Raw genomic sequence first — 18,077 nt, 5'->3', positions numbered from 1 at the left:
TTAATTAATTTTAAATATTGTATCTGCATACATTTTTTAAATAATAACAATTAAAATAAACAGTTAAAAAGAGAGGAGAAGGTTCTTGAAAGAAACAACTTTAGTTACTTACTTACTTCAGTTCTGGACTCACAGCTCAGACCTCACAGTGTGAAAGCTTTAAATTATGAGCCCAGATTGAGCAAGATTGGGTCACACAGGAAGAAGAACATGTTGGTGTATGGTATGTGTTGTGAGAATGTTGTAGGCAGGACAACAGTTTCCCAAACCCTTTGACTATTATACATTTGAGTTTGATTTATGCATATCTGATTATAGTCATTGGGCTCATCTACCTGGTAGTGATGGTCTGGTGAAGCTTCATGAAGCAGCGTCATTATTTGACACTGCTTCATGAAGCTTCACCAGACCATCATTACTACATAGACGATATATAATCACACACTTTATATTCTGTCATGTCTTGGACAGCTTCGTCATAAGGGCAATCGTCAATGGAGTTCCATATCCCGATGGTGAAGGAAAGAGAAAGAAAGAAGCCAAACAAAACGCTGCCAAAAATGCCTTGAAGGGTTTGTTGCCTGATCCTGAGGAGTCTGTGAGTGTCCTGTCAGTCCCTTCATCAATGTAGTCCATCATGGTTAATTGTGATGATTCTGCAGAGAGAAAACCCATCAGAGACCTCGGTTACATCCACCGAACATGGCCCTATGAGTGACTACGTGTCCTGGCTCAATAAATATGGAAAGGAACATAGGCTGTCTGTAAATTGTATCCAGTCAATACTCTTTGACCTCAACACCTCGCAGCAGTAAGGAAACTGAGATTAAAACTCTCCAGTGGATGTCACTGTGGTGTGATTTGGGTTTTGTTAGATTCTGTTGCAGGTATACACTTGGAGTATACACAGAGTATGAGGCAGCCACAGGAACGACTAAAAAGGAAGCAAAGCAAGCAGCTGCCAAAAAAGCTTGTGATGTGCTCTCATCCCCACAAACAAAAATGGTAAGTGCATGATGCCGCCACCATGCTTCACTGTATTTATGGTGTTCTTTTGGTGACGAGCACAGTTGTTTTTCAGCCAAATATAAGTTTCGGAATCATGTCCAAAGAGTTCAAACTTGGTTTCTTTAGAATATCACACCTTTTCCCGCATGTGTTTGGGAGATTTCAGATGTCTTTTTGCAAAATTAAGCCTGGCTTGGATGTCTTTCTTTGTAAAAAAGGCTCCATCTTGCAACCCTACCCCTTAGCCCAGACATATGTGATTGTTATCACATGTACTACACAACCAGTACTTGCCAAGAATTCCTGCAGCTCCTTTAGTGTTGATGTCGGCCTCTAGGCTTCCCTGACTAGTTTTTTTTTCATCTTCTCGTCAATTTGGGACCGACGTCCTGTTCTTGGTACTGTCACTGCTATAGTGCCATATTTTCTCCACTTGATGATGGCGATCTTAACTGTGTTCCATGGTATACACATGACCAAAACCTGGCATTAGAACAGGGGTGTGTAGACTTTTTCTATCCACTTAATATTCATTTAGATGGGTGGATGAATAGATGGATGGGATGGATGGATCGAATCCAGTTGAACTTTCAAACTTTCCTTTTCAAGTCTTTCGAGGCAGCTGGTCCACAGTCGGCAGACAACAGCATGTCAGAGATCTGGTGAGTACAAGAGAGCTCAATGTTTTTACTCACAAGGTTTTTAATTCTGGCTTCATGTGTGCATCTCACCAGTTCCGGGATGAACAACGTGAGCCTGGCATCTGTCAATTACATTGGAAAGCTTCAGGAATACTGTCAGAGAAAAAGACTAGAATTGAAGTTCATTAATGAGCAGAAAACTGGTCCACCACACAACAAGAGGTACTACTGAACCAAACAGTCATCAGAGATCAAATATGTTGTTTAAATGTTTATTTTCTGTAGATTTTTCGTCAAGGCAGTGATCGGTGACAGTGAATACCCTTCGGGTGAAGGAGGGAACTCTAAGGAGGCCAAACAAAATGCTGCACGACTAGCTTGTAATGCCCTTGACCAAAAGTCCAAATCGGAGAGCACGGTACCGCAAAGTTTCTTACTCTCAGTCGACCAAACACATACTTTAAGTAGTTGTAGCAGTAGATATCTGGAAGATTTCAAATCGAAGAGTGTCCTATTTGTAGCCTGATAATGAATGTGAAGAAGTGAAAAACCACCTTTATTGACTATTGATTTCATACAATATGTTTGGGAAGTGGTCATTTTTGTTGTTAGGACATTTTATTTTAAATGACAGATATTCAGTAATGTTGTTTTAATTTAAGGGAGTGATTAGCATTTCAAGCTAACGGACCTTCCAATAACTAAAAAGAGAATCATGCTAATCTCCAAGAAAATGTAGTTTCTTATAATCTGTTAATTTTAGGAAACTTCTAGTGGTTTTGGGTCTCCCATTGGTTCTTCTACGCCACAGAGAACAATGTAAGTTAAACTTATTGAAAAAAAAAGAAGTACTCCTGATCATTAAAATCTTTTTTTTTTATTATAATTAACAGGGGAACCGACACACACACAGACTCAGACATGGGTAGTTCAATCTTGTTCACTGATAACCCATCTCCCCCCAAGGTATGGATTGCTCTGCTTTATATCAAATAATAAATAATAGTGCAACATTACAAGATGGTAATTATGGAGTTAATCTTGGTTAACCTCTTTTTTTAGGATGAACATCCAGTTGTGAGGCGCAAGACGTCACTGTCAATGGACAGGTTGTTTATTTTTAAGTCTGCAATATGTGTCACACATGGTGCAACAAGAAGAAAAAAGGATATAGTACATAAAGTTTTTATAAATGTAAATATATAAAAGGTAAGAGATAAGAAATGCTGTACAATATAAAGATTATATTATTTGATTTGCACGAAAAGTCATAGACCTAGTGGTGGAAACATCATCCATTCATTTGCTTTTGTAGTCAGTAAGAGTCTCTGTGTAGTCCATCAGATCTGTGATGGAGTTGTAGGTATATTTCTTTGTGTATTTACTTCCACAGACACAATCTCTGTTTTCTCAAGTACTCTTTCTTCACTCCTTAGTTGTCTAGATTCCCAAAAATCGGAACCGAAGAACAAGGTATGATACACAAGTAGTTATTTATACTTAACAAGAATTTATTTGTTTTTTTGTTTTGTTTTATAGAGGCTTGATTTGGAAGGAAAGACATCCATCGAGAACAAGCAAATCAACTCAAGGTTCAACACATGATACATTCATGTACAAGACCAAATGTTTTGCACTTCCCTTTAGTCATCACAATAAATAGAACATGCTCCTTAACACTAGGCTATAGAAAAGGATTATCTACGGGAATCTTTTCATCATTTTCAAGCAAAGAAAGACTAGTTTCTTTTTACAAATATACTTTTTTCATTGAATCAAAAAGAAACAAAAAATAAAATAAATAAGAACGAAAGCAAATGACTTGAAGGTCAAATCACTTTTTACTTGAGGCACATATGATTAATTCTCCATTTGTCTGGGTTTTAAATATACGTTTTACTCATAATGAATTCATATTTTCCTTCTCTATCATCAGATTCGAAGCAAACTTTGACTTGATTCAATCCATCGGCAAAGGCGGGTTTGCCCGTGTGTTCAAAGCCAGACATAAACTGTTGAAAAAGGATTATGCCATTAAGATTGTTGCCTACAAAGAGTGAGTTTTGCATGTCTTATATCAAGTTTTAGAAAACTAGATGGCAATCTAATGTGTTACCCCTTATTTTTACCTTATGAGGACGTGGAAGGGTTTAATATGTTAATGTGAATGACTTGCTGTAAAAACTCCTGATGGGAAATGCCGTACAAGTGGCATTTGTCAGTGGCATTTATAAAATGAGTTACTTGAAAAGTTTTTGATTCAAATGTTTAAAAAGGGGTAAGAAAAAAGAAAAATAATAAGTCCTCATCTTTATTTGTACTTCAACAAATTAACATCTTATTATCTCTTCCATTTCCTAGTGATAAAACGTTAAAAGAGGTAAAGGCACTTTCAGAACTCAGCCACAAAAACATTGTTATGTACCTCGATTGCTGGGCTGAAGATTCACGCTACCATTCGGACTCCTCATCTGACAGCTCCTCGCAGTAAGTACTTTCTAAATCAAATTGACTTTTTGAATGGGACCAGTGAGCGTAGAGGTTGGACGATAATAAGAACAAAGAATTATTGTTAAAATTGATAAAATGTGTCAGTAGAAGACCCCTAATAAAAGTATATATTCAGGTTTGGACACATTATGACCTCACAGAATCAGTATCTCCCTTAACTTTTGAAAAAGATTAAATGTGTACAAAATTAAACTCACTGTAACATTTAGCATAAAGAGTAATATTGATTCAGTTAGGATCAATCGGATCATTTTGATCAGTCTAAAAGTGTAATATTTTTTTATTTTTTTATTTTTTTTTATGCTAGAAAACTCATATACATTTCAGCGACATGATGTTCTAGACGTGCTAGTGTAGAGTGTGAACAACTGCACATATAGGAAGGATACAGATTAAAGCATAAACTACTATGGATGTAATTTCTAAGCTCAGTGATATACATTTGTGTTCCAGGTCAACTGGTGCCAAAAAGTACCTCTACATCAAGATGGAACTGTGCAACAAAACACTTCGAGAGTGGATATCTGATAAAAATGATAACAAACCTTCCCAAGATCCCACCAGACGAGTCGAGAGTCTTGAAATTGCTCTGCAAATAATCAGCGGAGTTGAGTATTTTCACTCTAAGAAGTTCATTCACAGAGACCTGAAGGTGAGTTCTGGTATAAGGACTTGTCTTTAGGTTTTGCCAACGACTGTTTAAACTCTCTTGCAGCCGGAAAATATCATGTTTGGCCAAAACAAAGAAGTGAAGATTGTGGACTTTGGACTGGTCACGGACGAGATTGATGATGACAGTGAAAATCAGCGGGAGAGAACAAAGTGCAAGGGAACGAAATCTTACATGGCTCCTGAGCAGGTACGGAAACTGATTTTCTTTTCACCTATTTTAAATGAATAAACGTGAAACATTATAAGACCTTACTTAAGTTATACTTTCTGTTTGGAGATGTCCTCTTTGCTCACCTTCATCTATGTGGTTGATCGTTTGGGCTTCTAAAGACACAATTCCAGACTGCATTTAATGAAGATATTGTGTGAAGAAGTTCAGTCAATAGTTTAGGTTAACCAGGAACGTTGAGCAAGTTGCTTCAGAGTATTGGGTAAATATTACTGAGTGGAGCGGAAACCTGGCTTGTGTTGTTGTTGGGGTTGCAGAGAAACCCCACAGCGAGTGTAAGCTTAAGTCTTTTGAACTTCCTACAGAAGAAGATTTTGTTGTTGTGCCCACCATCACCACAGACACCACATACCTGCTCAAGCTCTTCTTTCTTTGTGGTTTTTGTTGAAGCAATCCTTCTGTCATAATTTTTGTCTGAACGATCTGACTTCTCCATCTTCTCCACAGTTCTGAGCTGTTTGAGTCTCTCCAGTATTTCTTCTTGACTTTTCAGGAACTTCAACAGCAAGTCAAAGTGGTTGTCTGATGTGACCTTGTTTCTTGGCTCAAACATGAACATCAACCAGTCTCTTATAATAAAGTCAATGGATTTAATAACCAGTGGGTTCTTTATGGCTCCAGGGTTTCCTAACTCTGTAAGATCTGTTAGGGCCTTCTCCACTGACTGTATGAGGTCAATGACCTTTCTTGGCTGGTTCCCCTTCACATCTTGTCCAGCTCTTCAAGGATTTCCACAGTGATGGTTAACTCGGTGCCATATCTGTTCTCCAGGACTCTGAAAATGTCATTTGCAGTGGTGTGGGTTGAAAGTCTGAGGTCTTTTGAGATTTTGTCATCCACACTCTCCAACAGTTGAATTTTCTTAACTTCTGTTGATCCGGATGGCTCTCCCTGCTTTTGCAGGCTTTCCCAGTCTTTCTTTTATCTGTGATATTCTCTCTTGCTTCCTTTGAAGATAGGTAGAGTAGTTGCCTTGATTCTCACTATTGGTGTGGATGTTGCCGGTTGGGGTGGTAGCTTCACTCCTGTGCTCTTTGATTGCCCGTGCAGTGGCAAATTCAGCTTTTCTTAATTCAAGCCTGTAGCAGGATGCCCTTACATCCTGGAATCTCCCATCTAATTCATCCTTTTGGTCCACAGGGATCCATTTCTCCCATGTTGACACTTTTGAGATGGCCTCTTTTATTCTCTTGTCCAAGAGAGTGAGGTGCAATTCTACATTGGCACTTTCCACGGGTACATCAGCTGTCTTATCATTGGCTTTTTCTGCTTCCAGGATTGCCACAAGAAGTTCATTTTTTCCATACCTCGACCACAGGTTTGTTTGAACAATGTCTCTTATTTCTGCCAACTGCTTTTTGCAGTGGTCCTCTCCTTTTTGAGTTGCTGGACCGTCTTCCCCAGGACCTCTTCCGCCATCTTGACTTCCTTTGCGTCAACAGCTCGTTTCTGGATCTGAAGCCGTTTATCCTCAGGGCCAGGCTGCTCCGCTTGGTTTACAACTGTCAAGTCGGTTGGTTTACAACTGTGAACTCCAACTTTTGTTCAGGTTCCAAAGGACACAAGGACAACTCAAATGTTCCACTCAATCACTTTTATTTTCTTTCGGATTTTTAGTAATTAGGTCGTAAACCATTGGCGTCTTTGGACTGAACCCATTGTTGTGAACTTGGAGCGTCTTCTCTCTCTGACTGACTGACTGAGAACCTCCTTGCACTCTGGGAAATGCGGTTCTTTCACATACTGAGATTCAGCTGAACACACACGATCAAACAAAATGTTATTTAAATTAAATTAACTTGCTCAACCCTTTTTAATACAGGGGGGGGGAGTATCTTACAACCGGAAAGTGGACATTTTCTCATTGGGTCTGATTTATTTTGAACTATTCTGGAGACTCTCTACTCGCCAGGAAAAAGCTGCGGTAAGTTTGTTTCCTGGTACAGTAAAGTAATATCAACAACTACATGTACCACCAAATTGTGTAACTATGTATAACAACTTATATGTACTTGTGCAAAATCTCCAGATTTGGACGGATGTAAGACGCCAGGAACTTCCACAAGAGTTCTCTACAAGTTTTGAACAAGAGGTAAAACACATTTTCCTTTTTTTTTACCATGTATAATCTTCCAACACCTACGAACACAATTTAATGTTTTTAAACTCACACATTCAATTTAGCATACATGGGAATTTCTGCAGTATTCTTTGGAGAACACAAACATTGACACCAAATGCTTGCATCAGAGTGAAGGCCGTCAGAGAGACTAGCCGCCATTTTCCCATCGAGGTGTTGAGTGTTGATCCACTTTGTAGATCAGCGGTTGGAGGATGATGGTGTTAAATGCTGAACTAAAAATATATTATATATGTCTTGACGTGTTAAGAATCACAGGCTTATGTTACTTCAGAGAAAACAGATGTTTCTCTTTCTAAATAAAGCACATTTTAGACACTAGTAATCAATAGAACAGAAATTATATAACTTAATATTTCTATATGTAAGTCCGGTAAATAGTGCCTCACAGACAGGTACCAGTCCCCGGAGCAGGGGTTGGGGACCACTGGTCTAGATCATCTTGTATGGCCATGGGGCGGAACCTGTCAGAAAAAAAACATGTCACTTGAGGCCAATAAGAGCACTTAAAGAGAAAAGAAAATCTGCCATCGCATGCTTATACTTTGCCACTAGCATCAGGTGAATTGATCTATTACAAACAATTCTATATACCTATCGGGACCGACTGCTCCAGAACAAATGATTATCTAAAAAAATCCTTGGCAATCCTTAGTTGGCAATATTTCTTTGCAAGTATATCAAATGAATCACTCCAAATGCACTTTCTTTGTGACTACAAAACTTAAAGTTACATTAACATTTCTGTGAAAATTTCAAATTTGTTATGAAAGGTTGGTTAAGTCATGATTCTTTAATTCTTCTTTGATGCAGAGCAAAGTCATCAAGTCAATGCTGTCCCAAGAGCCAGACGATCGCCCTGAGGCCAGTGAAGTGATGGAGCTGCTGAAGAAACGGCAGGAGCTGGATTAGGAAAAAAAAAGAGCTGAAACATGTTGAATTTGTAGTTAACAAATGAGCATAATGTTGTCTTGACAATGTTCATTTGATACAAATTTTTTTTAATTTATTTTTAACCAAAAACCTGGCAGTGGACTATTTGGCACTGGAAAAGTTTGATGTTTGATAGTGGTTGGTTCCGTTAACTCAGCTTAGATATTTCTCATCTCAACATATGAGAGTTTCATTATTTTTAAGAAAACAAAAACCAAACTGTGTTTGTGTTGAATGCATTGTTTGATGGGAGAATTTTGGGGACTTTTTTAACAGTAAACAAAGAACAAATTCTTGAGAGTCATTACCTACGAAGAGTTCTTTTTTATATAATATAATTGTCTTATCCTTGCATGTTCTTAAATAGGTCAGTTTCGATGTCACATGCCGGTCACAGCAGGAGGCCGTCAATAATGAGTCTGGTTCTGCTCGAGGTTTCCGCCTTCTAAAAGGAAGTTTTTCTTCGCCAACGCCTCACTGTGCTTTACTCATTATTGAGTTGCTGGATCTGTTTTCCCTTTCTCCACTATAGTCTTTCTTAAACTGTAAAGTGTCTTGAGATAACTTTGTTACGATAAGACACTTTAAATAAAATAAAATTGAATTGAATTGACACGATGTTGGGTTATTAGGGTCTTGATTTTGTCTGTCACTCCACAATAAATATATTTTAAGCCGCTTTGTTGCTGTCTTTTTTTGGAAGAATATTAAATGTGTAATTATATATCATTTAGGTAGTACTGATGGTCTGATGAAGCTTCATGTCAAAAGTGTCTACAGTTGTAAAAGGAAATTAAAACAAACAAAAAAGAAAACTAAGCTAATGGTTTATTAAATAAAATAAGCTTGAAAACCAGTGAATTATTTTATTAATTACAAACAGAAAATAAGATCAAGAGTAGAAAGTGTAACTACTGCCCTCCACTGACGGCTGTTTGGGTTTCACCGGAAAACGAAACTTAAAGCTAAATCGAAAGTAAACCTCCAACAGTGACTCAGAAGAAAGAGATCCATCGCCATATTCCGTGTAGACTTCACCGACAGCGGAATGGATACGAACGACTACGTGGCCAAACTGAACCTGTACTCGCAGAAGATTCGAGCAGGAGTCACTTATGAAGACGTGAAGGCGACCGGACCGGATCACTTAAAGACGTGAGTGTCTATGTGGACTTTATTTTAAGGGAACAGATCACATAGTTTTTAAGTCTTTATCCTTTTACTTTATGGAAAAATATTTGTATAAAAGGCTAATCCACTAACTGCGCTTAACAGGTGACAAAAAAAAGTTTTTTTTATATATATATATTTTTAAATATTGTATCTGGATAAATATTTAAAATAATAGCAATAACTTACATTTTGTTCCACATTTTAATTTATTTGGTGACTCAAGTGTGTAAATTATCCCCTAAACTTGAATTCCTGAATTCATTTATTTTGTAGGTCATGAATACCGGAACAGGAAGTGAATAATTGACACGTGATCCGATAACAACGCGGAAACAAGTCAGAATAGCAGTAGTTATAAAGAATAAACCAAATTATAAAATAAAATAAAAACAAAAATAATAGTAAAAAAAAAAGACCATTCAGTAGAGACTATTTTTTAATTAATTTTAAATATTGTATCTGCATACATTTTTTAAATAATAACAATTAAAATAAACAGTTAAAAAGAGAGGAGAAGGTTCTTGAAAGAAACAACTTTAGTTACTTACTTACTTCAGTTCTGGACTCACAGCTCAGACCTCACAGTGTGAAAGCTTTAAATTATGAGCCCAGATTGAGCAAGATTGGGTCACACAGGAAGAAGAACATGTTGGTGTATGGTATGTGTTGTGAGAATGTTGTAGGCAGGACAACAGTTTCCCAAACCCTTTGACTATTATACATTTGAGTTTGATTTATGCATATCTGATTATAGTCATTGGGCTCATCTACCTGGTAGTGATGGTCTGGTGAAGCTTCATGAAGCAGCGTCATTATTTGACACTGCTTCATGAAGCTTCACCAGACCATCATTACTACATAGACGATATATAATCACACACTTTATATTCTGTCATGTCTTGGACAGCTTCGTCATAAGGGCAATCGTCAATGGAGTTCCATATCCCGATGGTGAAGGAAAGAGAAAGAAAGAAGCCAAACAAAACGCTGCCAAAAATGCCTTGAAGGGTTTGTTGCCTGATCCTGAGGAGTCTGTGAGTGTCCTGTCAGTCCCTTCATCAATGTAGTCCATCATGGTTAATTGTGATGATTCTGCAGAGAGAAAACCCATCAGAGACCTCGGTTACATCCACCGAACATGGCCCTATGAGTGACTACGTGTCCTGGCTCAATAAATATGGAAAGGAACATAGGCTGTCTGTAAATTGTATCCAGTCAATACTCTTTGACCTCAACACCTCGCAGCAGTAAGGAAACTGAGATTAAAACTCTCCAGTGGATGTCATTGTGGTGTGATTTGGGTTTTGTTAGATTCTGTTGCAGGTATACACTTGGAGTATACACAGAATATGAGGCAGCCACAGGAACGACTAAAAAGGAAGCAAAGCAAGCAGCTGCCAAAAAAGCTTGTGATGTGCTCTCATCCCCACAAACAAAAATGGTAAGTGCATGATGCCGCCACCATGCTTCACTGTATTTATGGTGTTCTTTTGGTGACGAGCACAGTTGTTTTTCAGCCAAATATAAGTTTCGGAATCATGTCCAAAGAGTTCAAACTTGGTTTCTTTAGAATATCACACCTTTTCCCGCATGTGTTTGGGAGATTTCAGATGTCTTTTTGCAAAATTAAGCCTGGCTTGGATGTCTTTCTTTGTAAAAAAGGCTCCATCTTGCAACCCTACCCTTTAGCCCAGACATATGTGATTGTTATCACATGTACTACACAACCAGTACTTGCCAAGAATTCCTGCAGCTCCTTTAGTGTTGATGTCGGCCTCTAGGCTTCCCTGACTAGTTTTTTTTTCATCTTCTCGTCAATTTGGGACCGACGTCCTGTTCTTGGTACTGTCACTGCTATAGTGCCATATTTTCTCCATTTGATGATGGCGATCTTAACTGTGTTCCATGGTATACACATGACCAAAACCTGGCATTAGAACAGGGGTGTGTAGACTTTTTCTATCCACTTAATATTCATGTAGATGGGTGGATGAATAGATGGATGGGATGGATGGATCGAATCCAGTTGAACTTTCAAACTTTCCTTTTCAAGTCTTTCGAGGCAGCTGGTCCACAGTCGGCAGACAACAGCATGTCAGAGATCTGGTGAGTACAAGAGAGCTCAATGTTTTTACTCACAAGGTTTTTAATTCTGGCTTCATGTGTGCATCTCACCAGTTCCGGGATGAACAACGTGAGCCTGGCATCTGTCAATTACATTGGAAAGCTTCAGGAATACTGTCAGAGAAAAAGACTAGAATTGAAGTTCATTAATGAGCAGAAAACTGGTCCACCACACAACAAGAGGTACTACTGAACCAAACAGTCATCAGAGATCAAATATGTTGTTTAAATGTTTATTTTCTGTAGATTTTTCGTCAAGGCAGTGATCGGTGACAGTGAATACCCTTCGGGTGAAGGAGGGAACTCTAAGGAGGCCAAACAAAATGCTGCACGACTAGCTTGTAATGCCCTTGACCAAAAGTCCAAATCGGAGAGCACGGTACCGCAAAGTTTCTTACTCTCAGTCGACCAAACACATACTTTAAGTAGTTGTAGCAGTAGATATCTGGAAGATTTCAAATCGAAGAGTGTCCTATTTGTAGCCTGATAATGAATGTGAAGAAGTGAAAAACCACCTTTATTGACTATTGATTTCATACAATATGTTTGGGAAGTGGTCATTTTTGTTGTTAGGACATTTTATTTTAAACGACAGATATTCAGTAATGTTGTTTTAATTGAAGGGAGTGATTAGCATTTCAAGCTAACGGACCTTCCAATAACTAAAAAGAGAATCATGCTAATCTCCAAGAAAATGTAGTTTCTTATAATCTGTTAATTTTAGGAAACTTCTAGTGGTTTTGGGTCTCCCATTGGTTCTTCTACGCCACAGAGAACAATGTAAGTTAAACTTATTGAAAAAAACAAATACTTACTCCTGATCATTAAAATATATTTTTTTAATTATAATTAACAGGGGAACACACACAGACTCAGACATGGGTAGCTCAATCTTGTTCACTGATAACCCATCTCCCCCCAAGGTATGGATTGCACTGCTTTATATCAAAGAATAAATAATAGTGCAACATTACAAGATGGTAATTATGGAGTTAATCTTGGTTAACCTCTTTTTTTAGGATGAACATCCAGTTGTGAGGCTCAAGAGGTCACTGTCAATGGACAGGTTGTTTATTTTTAAGTCTGCAATATGTGTCACACATGGTGCAACAAGAAAAAATAGTATATAGTACATAAAGTTATTATAAATGTAAATATATAAAAGGTAAGAGATAAGAAATGCTGTAAAATATAAAGATTATATTATTTAATTTGCACGAAAAGCCATAGACTTACTGGTGGAAACATCATCCATTCATTTGCTTTTGTAGTCAGTAAGAGTCTCTGTGTAGTCCATGAGATCTGTGATGGAGTTGTAGGTATATTTCTTGGTGTATTTACTTCCACAGACACAATCTCTGTTTTCTCAAGTATTCTTTCTTCACTCCTTAGTTGGCTAGATTCCCAAAAATCGGAACCGAAGAACAAGGTATGATACACAAGTAGTTCTACGTCATTGGTGCTCCGCCCTCCAACGGCTTCGCTATGGGTTTACCCCGAGGCACCGCCTCGTCTCTGAGAAAGCTTAATGAACTCGCCACCCAGCAGGGGGCAGTACCTTCCTATAAAGGCGGGAAGCACCCGCCGCACTTTCTCCATTTTCAACTCAGCGAGAAAGCTCCTGGATACAGCATGGCGGACGTGAGCATGAACGTGGACGTAGATGTGTCTTTGTGTTTAACGTGTGACACCCCCCTGGGGAGGGGGGACACACACGCTCTCTGCTTCGTCTGTCTAGGCCCAGATCACGCGTTTGCGGATTGTGGGGCCTGCCGTATGCTTCCCGAGGAGGTCCTGAAGAGACGGGGAGCATACGAGGCCCGTCGGCGCACGCCGCGTCCTCCAGCCAGGTCGTGGGCCGACTACGACGAGGAGGACGACCGGCGGTGTTATGAGGCGGATCCGAGCACCCTGTTCGGTTCCGAGCCGGGGGACGTCGAAGCGGTCGGGGGAGCCGGGCCGGTTCCTCGCTACCCGCTTGACGTCCTGCCGCGCATATTCACCGCCGCGGCGAACCGCATGGAGGTCGAGCTCCCCCCCGTACCTCCACTCGCGCCACCACCGTTTACATGCGGAGTGAAGGTCGGGCGGAACGAAGCGCGCAGGCCTGCTGTTCCGGGGGTTATTTGTCCTAAGCTGGACGAAATCTGGGGCTACGCGCGGCGAGGGTCTGCCTCTCCCATGGCTTCAGGGCCTCCCGTAGGATCCTACGGACCCTATTGCCGTGTGGACGGGGTGGACTGGCGGCGCGGTGTCCCGGAGCCCTCGGATACGGTACGTGCCGCCCTCGACCCGGGGGCTCGACTGTGGCCAGGCCGCCCTGTAGCTCTGCCTAGAGCTGAAGACAGGTTGACGGCAATGTTGTTCAACCGATCCTACAAGGGGGGGACGCAGGTGGTCTCCCTCGCGAACAACATGGCTCTCCTGTGCGGTGCGCTCGACAGGCTCACCGTGGACCGAGACGACCTTGGACCTTCGGAGTTGGAGGAAGTCAAGGACTCGGTGGCTGCGCTCCTCCGGATGTCGCAGGCGTACGCGATCCTGGGAGGGGGTCTACGCGACGCTGGACAGCTGGGCCACCGGCACCTGTGGCTAGACCTGGCCACAGCGCTGCCGGAGAGAGACCGGAGGCTCCTCCTGGACGGACCAATAACGGAGGACTCCCTGTTCGGTCCGGAGCTCCGGAACGTCGTGGCCCGGCAGGAGGCAGCGCAGCAGGAGTCGGCGCAGCTCCGCCATCACCTGCATGGGCGTGAGGACGAGGCGCGACGGGGGTCCGGCGCTCGGAGACGGAGAGCCCGTTCGTCGGCCCCATCAGCTGGTGCGGGGGGAAAGCGTCACCAGAGCCAGCCGCCCCAGCAGCACCAGCAGCAACGGCAACAGCCGCGGCGGGCGACGAGCGAGCGTCGCCGGGTTCCGCAGCAGGAGCCAGCAGCCGCAGCGGAGCCAGCGGAGGAGCGACCCGCAGCGGCGAGGACGCAGGGGCGTCGAGGCTTCGTCTCGGGGGAGCCCTCCTCCCCCCTACTCTTTCAAAGGGCTCTATGTAAATAAAAACAAAAGAACGTATGACGTTTCTGTGGTTCGTTCTGAGAGAGATGTTGGTAGCGTGCATGTGTTTCCGCCTGTGAGTGTGACGTATTCACAGGCGTCATTAGAAACTTTCGCCTCTAATGCTAAGCTAACATGCTCCGCCGGTCATAGACGGCATGATTTTCCTCTCATAACACAGTCCGAAGGAGGTTTTAAACCCCTTCGTCCGGGTCATACCGAGACTGCAATAACGGAGTCTGTCCACACGAATGAGGGGCAGACTCCAACCACATGTGTTTTGTTTACAGACGAGCAGAGGTCCGCGAGACCGGCTGAATCAGCTGTGTTGCTCAGGGACTGTGCTGATCAACTTTGTGAGTTGGTCACACACATCTTCAACCTGAGCCTCAAACTGGAGAAGGTCCCGGTCCAGGGGAAGACCTCCTGTGTGGTTCCGGTTCCCAAGGCGGTACACGCGAAGGAGCCGAGCCACTTCAGACCAGTCGCCCTGACCTCCCATCTGATGAAGACCTTGGAGAGGCTGGTACTCCGCGAGCTACGCACGACGGTGAGCTCTGCGTTGGATCCGCTGCAGTTCGCCTACAGGCCAAAGATGGGGGTGGACGACGCCGTCATCTACCTGCAGCACCGGGCACTGACTCATCTGGAAGCCGCCGGTAGCACTGTGAGAGTCATGTTTTTTGACTTCTCAAGTGCTTTCAACACCATCCAGCCGGCGCTGCTAAGGAAGAAGATGGAGGACGCAGGAGTTGGGACACAGCTGGCAGCATGGACGATGGACTACCTCACCAACAGGCCGCAGTATGTGAGGCTGCAGGACTGCAGGTCTGAGGTGACCATCTGCAGCACCGGGGTGCCTCAAGGGACAGTGCTGTCACCTTTCCTTTTTTCCCTCTACACAGCGGACTTTACCTATGACTCCAGCAGCTGTCACCTCCAGAAGTTTTCTGACGACTCGGCCATTGTGGGCTGCGTGTCTGGGGGGGGCGAGCTGGAGTACAGGTCAGTCATCAAGGACTTTGTTGACTGGTGTGAGAGCAACTACCTTTGCTTAAACACCGGTAAGACAAGGGAGATGGTGATTGACTTCAGGAAAAAGTCCCCACCACATCAACCGGTGAGCATCCAGGGCTCGGACATTGAGCTGGTGGACAGCTTCAAATACCTGGGTGTTCACCTCAACAATAAACTGAACTGGTCTACACACATCAACGCCGTGTACAAGAAGGGCCGAAGTCGCCTCCACCTCCTGGGGAGACTGAGGTCCTTCGGAGTGTGCAGACCACTTTTAAGGACCTTTTATGACTCCGTGGTAGCCTCTGCTATCCACTACGCTGTGGTCTGCTGGGGAGCAGGCAGCACGGACCGGGACAGGAAGAGACTGAACAGGCTGGTCACGAGGGCCGGCTCTGTCCTGGGCCGCTCGCTGGACTCGGTGGAGGAGGTGGGAGAGAGGAGGACACTCTCCAGACTCTCCTCCATCAGGGACAACGCTCTCCACCCACTGCACCTGACCGTGGAGGAGCTGGCCAGCTCCTTCAGTGGCAGGCTCAGGCACCCCCAGTGTAGGACGGAGCGTTATAGAAGGTCCTTCATCCCAACTGGTGTCAGGATATTTAACTCTCTACTTTAAATATCCTGATGCTAATCCGTAGCGTGTTTTTCTTCTTGTGTGCTTTTTATTTTATTTTTTTTCCGTTTTTTATTTCTATTTTATTTTATTTTTATTCTATTTTATTTTGTTAATAGTGTCAATTTCTAATTTTGTAAATAATTTGTATATTTTTAAGATCGTTTTTATTTTATTTTGTATTATCTCTTGTACTATTTCTTTCTCCTTGCACTTTATTTTCTTCCAACTGCGCTGTTGTGAAGGGTGTTTCCCCTCTGGGGATGAATAAAGCTTTTTCTATTTCTATTTCTATTTCTATTCTACTTCCGCGTCGACCAGCGCTCGTGCCCGACAGAGCGTGACAGCTGATGAGGTGAGTGGAACTTGTCCGGACATGTCTATGTTAACCGGAGGTTGTTCCTTCCCCCACAGCGCTGTCTACAAACACTGGCACCGTGGAGGACGTCACGTTTGGAGGCGGAGAAGCGCCGTGGAACTGACGCAACCTGGTGCTTTTACGCGCGAGTTTTTTCGCCGTTCTGAGACCAGGCGAGGGCGAGGCACTTCCGTCCCGTCTGGTCGATCAACTGGAGAGGTGCGTGGCGGTCGGATCTCACGAGTGACGAACAGGTCGGGACCGCAAGCGGGGCTGGAGAATGTCCGGGTGAGTGATGCGGTGCCGACGCGCGCGCGACCTAACTCACTTCAGCTCCGGGTTAATTCTCCAGCGCTTTCCTCCACATCGCGGGTTTTGTCAGCTCCGGTGACACTAAGAAGTGCTCAGGGAGTTGGGAAGACTTCCGGGGGGGGGAAGGGAACACGCACGACGCGCATCTGAGGTGTCTCACGCGCACTTGCGCGCTTCTCCCACAGAGCCGGCTTTTATGTATGAGAGTGGGGGTTCTAGTGAATCCAACTCGAGTACATGCTCTGTGGATTCAAGAGATAGAGACGCGGCTTGTGTGATGCCCTTTCGTCTACGGCCCGTCCTTGGGGGGCGGGCCGGAGGACTACCCAAGGTTCGCCAGGGCTGCGGTTCTGACAGAACATTATTCGGCTTGGAGTCGCCTGGTTTTACTTCTAGGACCCACTTGGCTGGGGGGAGTAATCAGGCGGGGCTATGCGCTACAGTTTGCCCGTCAACCCCCGCGTTTTTCAGGGATTCTCTGGACGCGTATGGCGGAGCAGGAGAAACTATCCTGTTTGAGAAACGAGGTGTCTACTCTGCTGCAGAAGGAGGTCGTAGAACTGGTCCCTGCAGCCGAGATGATGACAGGGTTTTACTCCCGGTACTTCCTCGTGGCGAAGAAGACCGGGGGTTGGAGGCCCATTTTGGACCTCAGCTATTTGAACAAGTTCATAGCTACCCGCCCGTTTCGCATGTTGACGGTCAAGAAACTGCTTTCAGGTGTATGTCCAGGAGATTGGATGACATCTATCGACCTGACCGACGCGTACTTTCACATACCGATAGTCAAGAGACATCGAAAGTACTTGCGTTTCGCCCTCGAGGGTCGGGTGTTTCAGTACACTCGACTTCCGTTCGGCTACTCTCTGGCACCCAGGACCTTCACCAAGTGTGTGGAAGCGGCAGTGGAGCCTTTGAGAGTGAGTGGAGTAAGGATCTTGACCTATCTGGACGACTGGTTGATCCTTGCCAGGTCAGAGGCAGAAAGTTACGCTCACACACAGAATGTGTTGAGCCATATTGCCACCCTGGGGTTCACAGTGAACCTCAGCAAGAGCGCTCTGACTCCAGTTCAACAGTTAGTTTACCTGGGGGTACTGTTGAACTCGGAGGAAGGATACGCGCGCCTCCCGGACGTGCGTATCCAGCCCATTCTCCGACTGACAACACAGTTGCTGGAAGCTCGGTGTCACGTGACAACAGCAGGCACTGTTATGTCCCTCCTGGGGCTCATGGCGGCAGCCCACACGGTTGTTCGGCTGGGCTTGCTGCACATGAGGGAGCTTCAGAGATGG

The 18,077-nt window shown here is 43.5% G+C and overlaps 1 protein-coding gene across 5 annotated transcripts in view; it reads left to right on the top strand.

Moving 5' to 3' along the window:
- Nucleotides 1–18,077, top strand: part of LOC148069331 (interferon-induced, double-stranded RNA-activated protein kinase-like) — a 36,908-nt gene that overhangs the window by 621 nt on the left and 18,210 nt on the right. Inside the window, exons 2-14 of one of the 5 annotated variants that reach the window (XM_087802760.1) lie at nucleotides 472–598; nucleotides 663–811; nucleotides 876–1,005; nucleotides 1,618–1,670; nucleotides 1,743–1,871; nucleotides 1,935–2,067; nucleotides 2,413–2,468; nucleotides 2,543–2,615; nucleotides 2,712–2,758; nucleotides 3,086–3,122; nucleotides 3,189–3,241; nucleotides 3,586–3,705; nucleotides 4,011–4,136. In XM_087802760.1, the coding sequence (XP_087658886.1) occupies nucleotides 472–598; nucleotides 663–811; nucleotides 876–1,005; nucleotides 1,618–1,670; nucleotides 1,743–1,871; nucleotides 1,935–2,067; nucleotides 2,413–2,468; nucleotides 2,543–2,615; nucleotides 2,712–2,758; nucleotides 3,086–3,122; nucleotides 3,189–3,241; nucleotides 3,586–3,705; nucleotides 4,011–4,136 (1,233 nt within the window). Of the gene's footprint in view, nucleotides 1–471; nucleotides 599–662; nucleotides 812–875; nucleotides 1,006–1,617; nucleotides 1,671–1,742; nucleotides 1,872–1,934; nucleotides 2,068–2,412; nucleotides 2,469–2,542; nucleotides 2,616–2,711; nucleotides 2,759–3,085; nucleotides 3,123–3,188; nucleotides 3,242–3,585; nucleotides 3,706–4,010; nucleotides 4,137–9,048; nucleotides 9,290–10,214; nucleotides 10,342–10,405; nucleotides 10,555–10,618; nucleotides 10,749–11,360; nucleotides 11,414–11,485; nucleotides 11,615–11,677; nucleotides 11,811–12,155; nucleotides 12,212–12,287; nucleotides 12,355–12,450; nucleotides 12,498–12,823; nucleotides 14,475–14,769; nucleotides 16,753–18,077 lie in introns of those variants that run through there. The other 4 variants (XM_087802763.1, XM_087802762.1, XM_087802759.1 and 1 more) reach the window with 4 other exon arrangements.

The sequence above is a fragment of the Callionymus lyra genome, chromosome 11 (assembly GCF_982586985.1).
Source record: "Callionymus lyra chromosome 11, fCalLyr1.hap1.1, whole genome shotgun sequence".
In the NCBI taxonomy this organism is placed as follows: domain Eukaryota; kingdom Metazoa; phylum Chordata; class Actinopteri; order Syngnathiformes; family Callionymidae; genus Callionymus; species Callionymus lyra.
Note: the sequence above shows the minus strand (reverse complement) of the source record. Positions and strands in the feature narration are given on the sequence as shown.